This window comes from Myotis lucifugus, unplaced genomic scaffold (genome assembly GCF_000147115.1).
Source record: "Myotis lucifugus unplaced genomic scaffold, Myoluc2.0 scaffold_4, whole genome shotgun sequence".
NCBI classification, from domain to species: domain Eukaryota; kingdom Metazoa; phylum Chordata; class Mammalia; order Chiroptera; family Vespertilionidae; genus Myotis; species Myotis lucifugus.
This window is the reverse complement of record NW_005871052.1, coordinates 13,914,066-13,930,203: the sequence shown is the minus strand read 5'-3', so window position 1 is coordinate 13,930,203 and position 16,138 is coordinate 13,914,066. Positions and strand designations below refer to the sequence as shown.

Sequence of the window (16,138 nt, the reverse complement as noted above, 5' to 3'; positions counted from 1 at the left end):
TTCTTGTTTGTTTCCATTTTTATGAAGTATCTTTTTCCATTTCTTTACTTTCAGTCTGTGTGTATCTTTCAATCTGAAGTGAGTTTCTTGTAGGCAGCATATGTAAGGGTTTTGGTTATCCATTGAGCCATCCTATCTTTATATTGGAGAATTTAATCCATTTGCAGTTAAAGTAATTTTTTTTATTTTTTTATTTTTAACTTTATTATTTTTTAAACTTATTTTTATTTTATTGTCTAAAGTTTTACATATGTCTCCTTTTCCTCCAATTTACCTCCCCCCAGCCGATCCCACCCCAGGCAAGCCCCCACCTCCCCAGTGTCTGTGTCCATGGTTATGCTAATATGCATGCATATAAGTCCTTTGGTTGCTCTCTAACCCCCCCTACCTTTTTTTATTTATTGATTAAGGTATTACATGTGTCCTTTAAAGTAATTTTTGATATATATATTTATTGCCATTTCATTATTCATATTTTTATCTCTTTTTTTTTCCTTCTTAAAGTACCTTTAACATTTCTATAATATTGGTTTGGTGGTGATGAATCCTTTAGCTTTTTCTTGTCTGGTAAGCTCTTTATCTGTCCTTTAATTTTAAATGATAACTTTGCAGGGTAGAGTAATCTTGGTTGGAGATCCTTGCTTTTCATCCCTTTGAATATTTCTTGCTACTCCCTTCTGACCTGCAAAGTTTTTGTTGAGAAATCCTCTGACAATCTTATGGGAGATGACTTGAAGGTAACTAGCTGCTTTTCTCTTGCTGCTTTTAAGATTCTCTCTTTGTCTTTAACCTTTGGCATTTTTATTATGATGTGTCTTGGTGTAGGCCTCTTTGGGTTCACCTTGTTTGGGATTCTCTGGGCTTCCGGGTTTAGTGTGTCTGTTTCCTTCACCAGATTAGGGAAGCTTTCTGTTGTTATTTTTTCACACATAGGTTTTTAATTTCATGCGCTTTCTCTTCTACTTCTGGTACCCCCATGATGTGAATATTGGTACGCTTGAAGTTCTAGAGGCTCTTTAAACTATCCTTATTTTGTTTGGATTCTTTTTTTTTTCCCGGTTCTGATTGGGTGTTTTCTGCTCCCTTATCTTCCAAATCTCTGATTTGATCCTCTCTTTCATCTACCCCACTGTTGATTCCCTGTAATGAATTCTTCATATTAGTGTATTCTTCATTTCTGACTGGTTCTTTTTTAAGTTTTCTATCTTTCTCTTAAGGTTCTTCTTCCTAAGTTCATCTAATATTCCTCTAAGTTCATTAAGCATCCTTAAAACCAGTATTTTGAACTCTGCATCTGGTAAATTGCTCATCTCCATTTTAGTTCTTTTTCTGGAGTTCTGTTCTGTTCTTTCATTTGGGACATATTTCTTTGTCTTCTTATTTTGTCTGCCTCCCAGTGTTTGTTTCTATGTATTAGGTAGAACTGCTGTGTCTCCCAGGCTTGGTAGAGTAGCTTTATATAGTAGGTGTCCTGTAGGGCCCAGTGGTGCAGCATCTCCAGTCACCCAAGCAGGCTGATTAAGGTGTGCCCCCAGTGTGACTGTGTGCACATTCCTGTTTTGTTGAGCCTTGATTGCTGCTGGCATCTCAATGGGAAGGATTTACTCCAAGGCTAATTGGCTGCAAGGACTACCCAAGACTACAACAGAGGAGCTGCTGTGCAAGGGCAAACCACAGGTAGCTTCAGCAGGACTCGCTTCAGCATATCTCTTGTTCCCAATGAGTTTGCCTCTTGAGTGTGTCACTCATGGAGATAATTGGCTGGTGCTCCAGCATGGTCTGAAACTGTCCACTGGGTATGCCGGCTCTGAAGCCTTCTGGGAAGTGTAGGCCAAGATCAGCTGCCACCTGTGTTCTTCCTGGGGCCACCTGGCATGAGCTACAGGGAAATCTACAGTTGGCTGGTACTTGTGCTGGACTTGGAAGTGCCTAGGAGAGGCCAAGCTATGAACCAAGGCTGGCTGCTGCTAGTGTGGTGCCTCAGTCCACTAAGCAATAGGTAGGGACACACTAACTGCTTGTTTGGGGTTTGTGGTCCTTTGAGAGATTTTCGAAAAGTCCGCAGCATGAGCCACGACAGGCCATTTGTATGGAAAAGCCACTAGAAGCAGCTTGGGAGAGCCTGCAACTTGTGTGGGTCAGAGTCTCAGAGCATCAACAGGGCTGGGCAAACAGTATTAGCCAGGTTGATGGCACCCGCCTCCTGACTCTGTGTGGAGAAGGATCAGGAAGGGAACAGTGGCCTCTGCCTGCACTTCTGTCTGGAAGAAAGCTGCCCTTCCACCCCTCACTGGACAGTTCAGTTCCTGGAGCCTTTCAAGCTGCTGTCCCAGTGTTGGAGCTCAGAGAGTGTGAGACTGAGTAAGTTTGTGCATGGGCCCTTTAAGAGGAATTGCCAGGGACTCCAGTAGCCCTCCGTCTCAGCCTCAATCCCTGCGCTTTTCACAGCCAGAAGTTATCGGTACTTATCTTCCTGGCACTGGAACCTTGGTCTAGAGGGCCTGGTATGGGGCTGGGCTCCTAGCTCCTCATGGGGGACCTCTGCATCCAAGATTTCCCTCCCAATTTTTATCTGCTACATGCAGGCGTGGGATCAGCCTCTTATGCGTCTCCTCCCTCCTACCAGTCTAAATGTGGCTTCCTCATCCAGTGGCTAGACTTCAGGTGGTTCTTTTTTATTTTTTATTTAAGGGTTTAGGGAGGGGGGTGTAGGGAGCTCACTGGAGGGAGAGCCAGGTGGTTCTTAATGACTGTTGTTCTGTAGTTTAGTTGTAATTTTTTATTGATTTCAAAGAGGAAGGGAGAGAAAGAGATAAAAACATTAATGATGAGAGAGTATCATTTGATTGGCTGCCTCCTGCATGCCCCCCACTGGGGATCCAGCCTGCAACCTGGGCATGTGCTCTGACCGGGAATCAAACCGTGACCTCCTGGTTCATGGGTTGATGCTCAACCACTGAGCAACACCAACCAGGCTTTAGTTCTAATTTATATGTGGTTGTGGAAAGAGGCCAGTACTGCATTTATCTACGCCACCATCTTAACCAGAAGTCCTCATTTGTTTCTCTTGTTGTATTAAACATGTCTAACTCTGTACCTTTTGCTGAAACAACTAGAGTGTGAGCTGTTTGAGGACAGATATTGTGGATCATTGAATATGATCTATGAATTTGTTAAATTAAACACCCTTAGGTTACATACACAATAATACATTAATCAAATACTGGAGCAACAACATACAGAGTGAGGCAACAGCAAACTTACAGTTGTGAGTAAAGCACATTTTATTCTTGTATTATTATTTACTTATTATTTTATCATTTTCCATATGGAAACTGTAAACCTACTTTTGCACCACCCCCCCATATCTATGCAGTGTGAAATTGCCAGGTAGCATGAGCAGCAGTCATTGATTTGCTTCCCTTTCAGTGTAGGCTAACTTAGTTAAGAGGCCCTGTACCATACCCCAATCTTACATAAGCTGGTTTCTGGCAAATAGCTTATAATAACCAGGATACTATAGCTCTTTTTTATAAGCAGTCATAAATTAGTTTGAATCATCATTCTGCTATAAGTTCCCATTGTTTTATTTTTAGAACTATTATGATAGTTGTGAGTGGGTTTTTTGGAGGGTGTGGTTATTTGTTGTTTTTCCCAGAAGAAAAATTCTTAAATATTTATAGCCTTGCTTCTCTTAGTACTTAGGCATATATACTTCTTAAAAGTTGAAATCATATTACATTAAGGGGTCATGGTTGGTTAAGGGGTTATGGTTGGCTTTGTTCCATCTATACCCTCTTATTTATTATTCTAAAGCAGTAATGTGTATGTAAATGCCTGGTGGTAATTCCTAGCTCTTGGGCAGAGGTTTTAATTTTATCAGAATAGTGATTCTCCACCCAAGGTCTTGCCCAGTGTTTTTTAGAGTTGTCAAAATGGTATTACAAAATCATCCACACCTATATTTTGCTCTAAAGAGTCACTGGAAAAAGTACCTTATAGTATTCTGGGGAGAAGGGTTAGGGTAGCCAGTTCCAAGAAATTAAATGACTAAACTCCCAAAAGACTAGAAAGTGTTTCATAATAAATGATACTATACAAAACTGTCAGGAGCAGTTCAGGATGACAGTTCATTTATCTAACAAACAGGCCATAGTAATTGAGAACCTGGGCTCCAGAGCCAGACAGACCCTGGTTTAAAGCCAATTCTGCCACTCACTAGTTGTGTACCTTTGCAAAGTATGTATTAATAGGAAAAGAAAATAATTTCAGTGACTCAATAGCAGTTAAAGGTATTATTCAGCTGATGCAATCAGGGAGTGCCTACCATACTCCAATCCTACTTTGACTTGGGTACTTACCTGGATTTGGGCTCAGATAGCAGTTTTTGTTATTAATTGCTGTGAAACTTTTGGGTGAAGGCTATTAGAGTTTTCCTGGCTTTTGCTCAAGAATGCCAGTGCAGTCCCATCCTGATAACTATTCAATTACTTTCAACAATTATTCTTCAAGCCTTCTACTTTGTCAGTTGGGCCAGGTTCACAGGTGGCACTGAAGGTGGAAAGGGAAAGGAGGCAAGGGAAAACTAGGAACCCAGTCTCATGTGTTTTAATCCTCTTACATTAGCAATATGAGCAAAGTGCGTTGGGAGCACAAAGGAAGGGGTGATTAACTACCTAGAAAACTCAGGAAGGCAGCACAGTAGAAACTGGGTCCTCAAAAATGAATGAGATTGCCACCCACACAAAGGAGAAAGGACCATCTATAGAGAGGAAAAGGCATATGCAAAAACAAAGGTATATAAATTTAGAACATGGTAAGAACACAATGGTGTGGCTGAAGTATAGAGTACACGCCAGAGAATAGCTATCACAAGGTTATTTCAATCTGTAATTCCACTTAACTATAGCTGGAACATCTAATGTATGAAAACCTCGTATGAGGTGCCTCAGAATTAAAGTAATCTAGGCTGAAGAACCCTACTGGAGCCAAAGCTTATAAGATCAGAAAAGAGTGATCCAGGGCACCATTGTTTATGGCCACACCACCTCATTTCTGGGTCTTTGAGTCACATAGGAAAGGTGAAAAGGGAAACCCATGGAACCAAGATAAGAGAAGGAATAGCCCAGCCAGTGTTGCCCAGTGGTTAATTGTCGACCCGTGAATCAAGAGGTCACTGGTTCCATTCCTGGTCAGGGCATATGCCTGAGTTTCAGGCTCAATCCCCAGTAGAGGGTGTGCAGGAGGCAGCCAATCAATGTTTCTGTCTCTCTATCCCTCTCCTTCTTCTCTCTCTAAAATCAATAAAAACATGTTTTTTTAAAAAGAAGAAGAGAAGGCATAGCCTCAGTGAGGATCTGGCAATATGACTGGTGCCTGGCATGCCTATAGAGGAAGTTGCTAATGGGGGCTGGCTCAGAAGAACTCTGTAGAGTCACTGTGTCTACCACTGAAATTCATTTGGTACACAAAGGAGGAGGGTGCTAAAGATTGCCACAAGCTGATAAAGTCCCTGGCTTCCATCCACTGTCACAGGCAGAATAAACCCTTTTTACCCATGGCTCCTGTTGGACTCTTAAATCAGAGTTCTCCATATCTATTCTTTGGAGACTCTCCCAGCTATATTTTTGTTTTTGGAAATATGCAACAATGTGTCCTTTGGCTTTTATTTAAACACACTACAGTGAAAGCAAAAATGTTTCAAATGTAAGTGTGCCCTTCATTCTGAATTAAAACTATTTTTATTTTAAGTAATGGGTGAACACCCCCTTTTCAGTTATGAAGGCAGCCATTGTTCTCAGATCTTTTTCCTGGGACTTTAAATGCTAAATTGCACCCATTTATTTCTTTAAAATATAATTCAAATAAACCTTGTTGTAGTTACCTGTAAGGAAATTCATGCATTCCTTTCAACAAAATCAATGTTTTTGTTTTTATCCCCTACTTCAAGACTACTTCCATAAAACGCATTTTCAATGCCCAGTAATGGTATTGCCTACAACCTACAAACACAGATTTCATTTGGGAGGGTATTGCTGGTTAATGTATCTCACTGAACCTGAGCCTTATTCACCAGATCATCACCTTCAGCAAATCATATCTTTTTAGCTTACAAAAGGTTCTCAGTTGTAGCCTTAGAATGAAGGAGAAGAGGCTGTTAGACTGAAATAAATTTTACTTTTCATATTTATTACATATCCTATATAATAAAGAGGTAATATGTAAATTGACCGTCACACCCTTGCACAAGATGGCTGCCCCCATATGGTCACAAGATGGCTGTGTCCATGTCATCACAAGATGGCCAGCAGGGGAGGGCAGTTGTGGGCGATCAGGCCGGCAGGGGAGGGCAGTTGTGGGTGACTGGGCCAGCAGGGGAGGGCAGTTGGGGGCGATCGGGCTGGCAGGGGAACAGTTGGGCATCGATCAGGCTGGCAGGGGAGTGGTTACGGGGTGATCAGGCTGGCAGGCAGAAGTGGTTAGGGGCAATCAGGCAGGCAAGTGGTTGGAGCCAGAGGTCCCGGATTGTGAGAGGAATGTCGGACATCCCCCGAGGGGTCTCAGATTAGAGAGGGTGCAGGCTAGGCTGAGGGACACCGCCCCCCACCCCCCACATGAATTTCATGCACCGGGCCTCTAGTTTTTACATATTTAGGATTATGAAGGCAGAAACCTGCCATGTTCATGTAGAACATGTCACCAAAGCTTAAACCTTAACATTGTAAAATTTCATTGGGCCACAAAGTAAATCAACAGTAACAAATCTACTTTGATTCCTGAACTTCTGGAAGGTACTAGAAAAAGTCTCCAAAAGCCAGTGTTCTAGGCCCTACTAATCTAGACTAGGCCTATAACTAGTCTTTTTACTGAAATTTAGAATATGGGAGAGAGAAAGAGGTAACTATTCTTTTTTTTTATAAGAAGGATTTAGAGCAGCGGTTCTCAACCTGTGGGTCGCGACCCCTTTGGCGGTCGAACGACCCTTTCACAGGAGTCGCCTAAGACCATCCTGCATATCAGATATTTACATTACGATTCATAACAGTAGCAACATTACAGTTAGGAAGTAGCACCGAAAATAATTTTATGGTTCGGTGACAACATGAGGAACTGTATTTAAAGGGCCAGAAGGTTCAGAACCACTGATTTAGTATTTCTTGCTCTTAAAGAATTGCTAGTATTGTATATCATGATGAAACAGGATGTAGGAACACTGGAGCTTCCTTTGAATTCTCTTTGAGTCTCACTAGTTGAGAATTACTGGGCAGAATATGGAAAATGCTTTATAAACAGCACGTACTGAGGGCCATTTCAGTCCTTACCTTAAAGGTACTGAGATTTAAGTTTCAACAACTATGTAATGTTTCACTGGGCTGGTGCTAAGACTCCATGTGCTAACCCTAAATTCTTTCCTTGCTGTTGAGCCAGTAGCAATTTCACCTATGACCTCCTTAATCATGTCACTTCTTGAAAATAATTCTTTCTTCCTAGGGCTTTGCAGGATCACTTCACAGTAATGGTAATTCATATGTTGCAATGCCAAATAAACCCTGAATTTCACCAGAACTGAGCTTGCTCATGTGATAACCTATAAACAAATTAATCCTAATAAGTGGTTTTAGATTTCCCTTCTAGGTGGTGTTCCAATGCCCATAAAAGGAATTGGACCTTCTCTTGGAGGGAATCAGTGCCTACTCTTTCCTTCCACTACCTCGAGTAGCTGCAGTTGTGATGTATAAGAGGGACAGAGGCTACAGTATATTTGTCTTGACTTCATGGGCACATTTTTCTGGGGTATTTACCATGGCATTTATTTCCTTGTAGGGTAATCTCTTGTTACCTTGACTGACTGTAAAATAAAAATCAAAAATAATTATTTATTCTAATCAGTCTTCTGCTGCATTGCCTTTATTTGATATGTCTGTTTTTAGGATGGTGTGTCCATGAGGACTGGCTAGACCTGTATATTATAAAGTAGATTTAGTGGTAAAAACATAAAAAGATGCCCAGCCAGAGTGGCTCAGTTGGTTGAGTGCCGTCCTGTACACAGAAAGGTTGCTGATTTGATTCCCGGTCAGGGCACATGCCTGGGTTGCAGATTCATTCCCCAGTTGGGGAGCATACAGAAGGCAGCTGGTCGATGTTTCTCACACCAGTATCCCTCTCACCCTCTCCCCTTCTCCCCCTCTCTCCCTTTTCCCTTCTCCCTCTCCACATGTCCTCTGACAAGGATATTTTTTTAATTTTTTAAAACAAGAAGAAAGGGTGTAGTCTATAAAGCTTAAACTTTGGCCTATTGGAATGGTTAAGTCTTTCACTCTGGCCCTGTGAAAGCAGGAGAGGTGCAATAAATACAGGGTGGGGCAAAGTAGGTTTACAGTCTTTTGTATGGAAAATAATGCAATAATCTACACTAATAAAAGAGAAACATGGTAATTAGCGTACGACCGCTACCCTTTTCATTGGCTAATCAGTGAGTATATGCAAATTAACTGTCAGCCAAGATGGCGGCCGGCAGCCAGGCAGCTGGAAGCGAACATGAGGCTTGCTTGCTGCAGTGAAGGAAGACTCCAACGTTCCCCGCCTCACTTGCCAGCCTCTGAGTTGCAACTCTAAGCAACTATGTACTATGTTGCAAATAAGAAGCTAAACAAAACCCCAGAAAGCGGCTTTCATTCAGCCAGGCTTTAGCAACATTGTATCGATGTTTTCAGCGGCAAGGCCTCAGAACTAAAGCTGGCCCAGAATAAAAAAAAAAAAAAAAGAAAACAAGGAGTGGTTGGAAGCTTCAGTCACCCGCTTCCGGAAAACAGCCCTCAGCCCCTCACCCAGACTGGCCAGGCACCCCAGTGGGGACCCCCACCCTGATCCAAGACCCTGTGTGTGACAGGGGGCGGGGCCACAACCTCCCTATCTGCCCTGCTCTGTGCCTGATAGGAGGGAGCTCCCCAATCCCCTGATCGCCCTGCGGCTCTGTGTTTGACAGGGTGCAGCACACCAACCCCCTGATCGGCCCTGCTCTGTGTGTGACAGGGGGCGGTGCCCCAACTCCCCTATCGGCCCTACTCTGTGAGTGACAGTGGGGAGTTCCTCAACCCCCTGATCGGCCCTGCTCTGTGCGTGACAGGGTACGGAGCCCCAACACCCTGATGGGCCCTGCTCTGTGCGTGACAGGGGGCGGCGCCCAACCCCCTGATAAGCCCTGCTCTGTGCATGACAGGGGGTGGCGCCTCAACCTCCCCATCGACCCTGCCTTGAGTGTGACAGGGGGCGGTGCCCCAACCCCCCAATCGGCCCTACCCTGAGGGTTACTGAGGGTGGCATCGCAACCTCCCGATCTGCCCTGCTCTGTGCATGACGGGGCAGCACCCCAACTCCCCAATCGGCCCTGCTCTGAGCCTGACCAGGGGCTGCACCTAGGGATTGGGCATGCCCTCTGCCACCTGGAAGCAGGCCTAAGCCAGCAGGTCGTTATCTCCCAAGGGGTCCCAGACTGCAAGAGGGCACAGGCCGGGCTGAGGGACCCCCCCCCAGTGCACAAATTTTTGTGCACCGGGCCTCTAGTCCTATATAATAAAAGCCTAATATGCAAACTGACCGAATGGTGGAACCACCAATGGAACAATCAGTCGCTATGATGCACACTGACCACCAGGGAGAAGACAACACAGGAGCTGCTCCCAGCCCACAGGCCCAAGACCAGCCAAAGTGGGTGCCAGCGGGGGCCCCCTGACCACCCTGCCAGTCGCCCCGCAGAGGGGAGTGACCCGTAGTGGCGACGGGGGGGGGGGGGCGCAGGCAAGCAGACGGTGCCAGGCCAGCCAAGGCGGGTGCCAGTGGGGTCCCCCAATCGCCCCACCAGTCACCCCACAGATCCTCCCTGATCACTGGCCAGGCCTAGGGACCCTACCCATGCACGAATTTCATGCATCAGGCCTCTAGTTAATAAATAATAATACAAGAGTAAACTTTATTTCATGCACTCACAACAGTAAGCCTATTTTTGCCCCACCCTGTATGTAAGTTGCCACATGACCCTATTTTTTACATAGACTGCACAATTGAGCTTTTTAAAGAAGACAATCTCTTGAGAGGTGAGAAATGGAAACATGTGGCTGTTGGAGTATATGTGACTACAGAAGTGTTCAGCACCTTAAATGGTCTCTGTATACACTTGAAAAAAAATTAAATAACCAGTACAAAATCCACTAGTAAGCTTCACTTCAGAATCTTTTTCCTAAAATGAGACATCATTTGTCATTGCAGGATGAAACTGTTGCTTGCATGGCTGCAGACATTGATGCTGGAGTGGATCCAGAAGCTGTAAGTAATTGGCCCCTTGTGTAGAACAAGGAGCTTTAACTGTGCCATTGCCTATAATTTATCACTCAGCTGAGAAAGAGAATTCCTGATTGCTGCCATCCTCCATAGAATGCCTTGGAAATCCAGAAATCTTGAATATAAATCTCAGCTTTGTAAAATTTCTAATTCAGATAGGCTCTATCTCTAACATTAACTGGTAATGGGTGGCAAGGCTTCTCAGGTATGTCATTTTCTATATTTTCAGACTGGCTTACTGATTTCTTATTAGGTGCTAGTATTCTGCATCAACTATCTAGCAAGTTAAAATGAGGAAGGGAAGAAATTAGGAAATCATGGCAAGGTCACAAAAGCATTAGAGAAGAAATGGAAGAGAATTTTTTTCTCAGCATACTTTCCTATATATGGGATGGTTAAAAGCTAAAGGAACCAAAACATTTTGAGTATTCAAGTTGCAGGAACAGATAAAATACATTAGATGTTGGCTAAAGGTTATAGAGCAAAGTCAAAATGAAAGACTGGACAATGATTTACTTGAGAGAGCTTTTTCTCCCTAAAGCCAATACATAATGGTAATTTTCATATTCTGAAAGAAGACAGATGGGAGATAAATCAGGTGCCAGAGGTCAGCTTTTTGAGAATAAATGAAACCTCTTCTCCTTTTCCACCATTCCTAAAGTCCTATTTCCAGAGCCTTCTCTCCTCTAAGGAACCCTTAGAATGAGGTAAAAGTGAGAAGTGTTGGCCTGATTAATAAAAAAAAAAAAAAAAGATCAAGAGCCATTGCCGGGTGTTGGTTGAAGTGTTGTGCTGTGAACCAAAAGGTTGCAGGTTCAATCCCCAATTGGGGCACATTCAGAAGGCAAATGATTGATGTTTCTCTCTCACATCAATGTGTTTTTTTCTCTCTCTCTTTCCCTTCATCTCTCTCTAAAAAATCAATAAAAAATATCCTTGGGTGAGGATTAAAAAAAGAAAAAGAAAAGAATAAGAAACTTAGTTCGCTCTAAAAGAGTCAGTTAAAGGATATAAGAAATAAAATGCTTGTGAGAGCAGGGAAATAAGCTAGCTCAATTTATTTCAGATATTTAAAGTGAATGTATGAGATGCCAGAGTTTTAAAAGATCAAAGGTACTGGTAATGGAGAAATGGCTGTGAGACTTAATGAAGTAGTGTCTAAGGAACTCCAATTGCTTGTTTCTCTTACAAATCATTATCCTGATCTTTTCCAGCAAGTGGAAACCTGTCTACCAACAAGTAGATCTTCTGATGGATTCACCACTCAACATGTTCTCCGTCAAGCTCAGATGTCTAAGGAGCTGGTTGAGTTGAATAAAGCCCTTGCACGGAAAGAGGCCCTAGCCAGGAAGATGACTCAGGATGGCAGCCAGTTACAGCCAATTCAGTTCCAGTACCAGGTAAAATCTTTACTAGAACAGCATTTGTTAATGTCTACCATCTCTCTTGAATTGTAAGCGAAGAAAACAGGCCCACTGTTTTTGATGATGACAAAGACAACATAATGTGTGTAGTACAACTGGAGTTATACTATTGGTTAAAGAAAAGAATACATTCAGGGTAGGGAACCTGTGATTTTGTTTTACTTAATCTAATACCTTCTACAATAGGTTTTAATAAATCTATATATATAAAAGCCTAAGCAACCGGCCCACCAGCCAACTGTCCAGTAGCTATGATGCGCACTGACCACCAGGGCGTAGACACTCAGTGCAGGAGGAGAAACCACAGGCATGGAAACATGGAACTTCCTTCCTTCTCAGAGGGAAGGGGGGAGGGGAGAGTATGGGAAGAGATTAACCAAAGATCTTATATACATACTAGAGGCCCGGTGCATGGATTCGTGCACCGGTGGGGTCCCTCAGCCTGGCCTGTGGAAATAAGGCTGAAACTGACTCTCCAACATCCCTCAAGGGGTCCTGGATTGCGAGAGGCGCAGGCCAGGCCGAGGGACCCCACCGGTGCAAGAATACGTGCACCAGGCCTCTAGTAGTTTGATAATGTTATAATAGAATTGGTCCCTGCTTGGAGAAATTGTGTTCTAATAACTATGCTGGGGTTCTGAGAATGGTACAGGGTCTCAGAGTGTCAATTATAAAGAGATTTGTAGTGGATATCACATGACTTGGCAAATGGCTGAACTTGTTTATCCTAGTGGTAGTTTTAAGTGGCTCTTGTTAATTAAGAGGATTTATCTTTACTTAAAGAAAAGTCTTGGCTTTCAGGTTATCCACAAGGTCACCCTTGCTCCAGACCTTATTTTTCCTTGTAGCCCAGTGTTTCCCATCCACAAAGGGATGTTAACAGGGCTGGTAGGGGAAAGGGTACATTGTTTTCCCATCCAACTATAACCCCAAAGTCCTATATGCTAGTATGAAGAAATCCCTGTGACACTAATGCATTTCTACCACCATTTCCCCTAATTTTTCAGAGTAAAAACAAAAAAAATGTTTTCACTAAGTGATTTTTGCCACTTTTTACCCCTAGGGTAGATGATGCTTCCAAAGTAATAACTGAGTTGCCAATAGAGGTTTTATTTCCTTTTTATTATACAGCCACCCATGCACACTGCCTCACCTCTGTCTTTAAAGATGATTATATACCAGTATAAAAAAGAAATAAATAAAAATGATTATATCACAGTGTTCGATTAAATGAATAGTTAATATTTACATTTTTATGATTATGTAAATGTTTTACAGCTGAGTCACATAGTATAATATGATTCCATTTCCTTTCTTGTATAGCTTTTTGTGTATCCTGGAGTTAATAATATCATTTTATTTATTTATTTTTTTTATTTAAGTACTAGAGGCCTGGTACACGAAATTCATGCATGGGGAGGGGGGGTGTCCCTCAGCCCAGCCTGCACCCTCTCCAATCTGGGACCCCTTGAGGGATGTCCAATCCCGGTTTAGGTGAGATCGGGCCTAAACGGGCAGTCGGACATCCCTCTCACATCCCTCTCCCAATCGCTTGCCTGCCTGCCTGCCTGATTGCACCTAACCACTTCTGGCTGCCAGCGTGATCACGCCCCTAAACCAGTGATGGCGAACCTATGACATGCGTGTCAGGTGACACGCGAACTCATTTTTTTTGGTTGATTTTTCTTTGTTAAATGGCATTTAAATATATAAAATAAATATCAAAAATATAAGTCTTTGTTTTACTATGGTTGCAAATATCAAAAAATGTCTATATGTGACATGGCACCAGAGTTAAGTTAGGGTTTTTCAAAATGCTGACACGCCGAGCTCAAAAGGTTCGCCATCACTGCCCTAAACACTCACCTGCCAGCCTGGTCACCCCCAACTGCCCTCCCCTGCTGGCCCGGTCACCCCTAACTGCCCTCCCTTGCCAGCCTGGTCACCCCTAACTGCCCTCCCCTGCTGGCCTGGTCACCCCCAACTGCCCACCCCTGCAGGCCTGGTCCCTCCCAACTGCCCTCTTCTGCTGGCCTAATTGTCCCCAACTGCCCTCCCCTGCCGGCCATCTTGTGTCCACATGGGGCGGCCATCTTCTGTGTTGGAGTGATGGTCAATATGCATATTACCTCTTTATTATATAGGACTAGAGGCCCGGTGCACAAAAATTTGTGCACTCGTGGGGGAGGTGAGGTCCCTCAGCCCGGCCTGTGCCCTCTCGCAGTCTGGGACCCCTCGGGAGATAACGACCTGCTGGCTTAGGCCTGCTCCTGGGTGGCAGAGGGCAGGCCCAATCCCTAGGTGCAGCCCCTGGTCGGGCTCAGAGCAGAGCAGATCGGGAGGTTGCGATGCCACCCTCAGTCACGCTCAGGGTAGGGCCGATTGGGGAGTTGGGGCACCGCCCCCTGTCACACTCAGGGCAAGGTGGATCAGGGGGTTGGGGCGCCGCACCCTGTCACACACAGAGCAGGGCCGATCAGGGGGTTGGGGCGCCGCACCCTGTAACACACAGAGCAGGGCCGATCAGGGGGTTGGGGCACCGCACCCTGTCACAGAGCCGCATGGCGGTCAGGGGGTTGGGGAGCTCCCCCCTATCAGGCACAGAGCAGGGCTGATGAGGGGGTTGGGGCGCCTTCCCCTGTCACGAACAGAGCAGGGTGGATAGGGAGGTTGTGGCCCCGCCCCTTGTCACACACAGAGCCGCACAGCGATCAGGGGGTTTGGGCGCTGCCCCCTGTCACGCTGATCCCGGTGCCGGGAGGCCTCGCGGCTCCGTTGATCCCGGTGCTGGGAGGCATATTACCCTTTTACTATATAGGATAGAGGCCTGGTGCACGGGTGGGGGCCGGCTGGTTTGCCCTGAAGGGTGTCCTGGATCAGGGTGGGGGTCCCCACTGGGGTGCCTGGCCAGCCTGGATGAGGGGATGATGGCTGTTTGCAGCTGGTCACACCCCCTTCAGGGTGGGGGTCCCCACTGGGGTGCCTGGCCAGTCTGGGTGAGGGGCTGAGGGCTGTTTTCAGGCTGGCGGGTGACTGAAGCTCCCAACTGCTCCTTTTTTTCTTTTTTTTTTTTATTCTGGGCCAGCTTTAGCTCTGAGGCTTGGCTCCAACTCTTAGGCCTCAGCTGCTGAAAGCAGGTATCTGGTTTGTTTGGGTTCTATAATCGAAACACTGTTTCAACTCCACCTCTGAGATCCCAGCTGGCTGAAAGCAGGATTCTGGGGTTTTGTTTAGCTTCTACATTTGTAACAATGTTTCAAACTGCAAGCTCAGAGGCCGGCAGCCACAGGCGGGGAACATTGGCTTCCTCCGTCACTGAAGCAAGCAAGCCTCCTGTTAGCTTCAAGCTGCCTGGCTGCCGGCCGCTATCTTGGCTGACAGTTAATTTGCATATCGCCCTGATTAGCCAATGGGAAGGGTAGCGGAGTGACACCAATTTGCATGTTTCTCTTTTATTAGTGTAGATAGTTGGTATACAATATTAGATTTCATGTGTACAGCACGGTGATTTGACATTTTTACAGCCTACAGTGTGATCACCCCATTAGTTCTAAGTAATCATTTTTCACTGTGTAAACTTGTCACAATATTATTGACTCTATCCCCTTCCCCTATTTATGCATCTCACCACCACCCCTTCTAATAACCATCCCTTTGGTCTGTTTCCATGGATCTGTTATTTGTTTTGTTTTTAGATTCTATATATTAATGAAACCATTGCTGTGTAATATTCCATTGTGTGTGTGTGTGTGTGTGTGTGTGTGTATGCCACATCTTTTCCCACTCATCTATCGATGGACGCCTAGGTTGCTTCCACATCTGGGCTGTTGTAAATAATGCTGCAGTGAACATAGCAGTGAATGAATATTTTCAAATTATGATTTTGAATTTCTTCAGATAAATACGCAGAAGTGGAATTCCTGGGTTGTATTGTGTATCTGTTTTTAGTTTTTTTAAGGAATCTCCACACTGTTTTCCATAGGGCTGCACCAGTTTTGCAGTCCCACCAAGAGTACAAAAGGATTCCCTTTTCAACACATTCTCATCAACACATGTTATTTGTTCACTTTTTAAGTAATAGCCATTCATTATTGTTTTTATTTACATATCCCTGACGATAATTTATATTGAACATCTTTTCACGACTGTTAGTCATCTGTATGTCTTCTTTGGAGAAATGTCTTTTCATGTCCTCTGCCCATTTTTCAATTGGATTATTTACTTTTTTGTTATTGAGTTATATGAGTTCTTTATGTATTTTGAATATTGACCCCTTATTGGAGGTGTTGTTTGCAAATATCTTCTCCCATTTAGTTAGTTACCTGCTTGTTTTCTTGAAGGCTTCCTTTGATGTGCAGAAGCTTTTTAATTTGATG

The 16,138-nt window shown here is 44.2% G+C and overlaps 1 protein-coding gene across 6 annotated transcripts in view; it reads left to right on the top strand.

Annotated features, from left to right (window-relative positions):
- The window catches only part of KIF4A (kinesin family member 4A), a 175,038-nt gene that overhangs the window by 105,688 nt on the left and 53,212 nt on the right, over window positions 1-16,138 (top strand). For all 6 annotated transcript variants that reach the window (XM_023764470.1, XM_023764481.1, XM_023764474.1 and 3 more), the window contains 2 exons: window positions 10,267-10,323; window positions 11,553-11,738. In XM_023764470.1, the coding sequence (XP_023620238.1) occupies window positions 10,267-10,323; window positions 11,553-11,738 (243 nt within the window). The remainder of the gene's footprint in view (window positions 1-10,266; window positions 10,324-11,552; window positions 11,739-16,138) is intronic.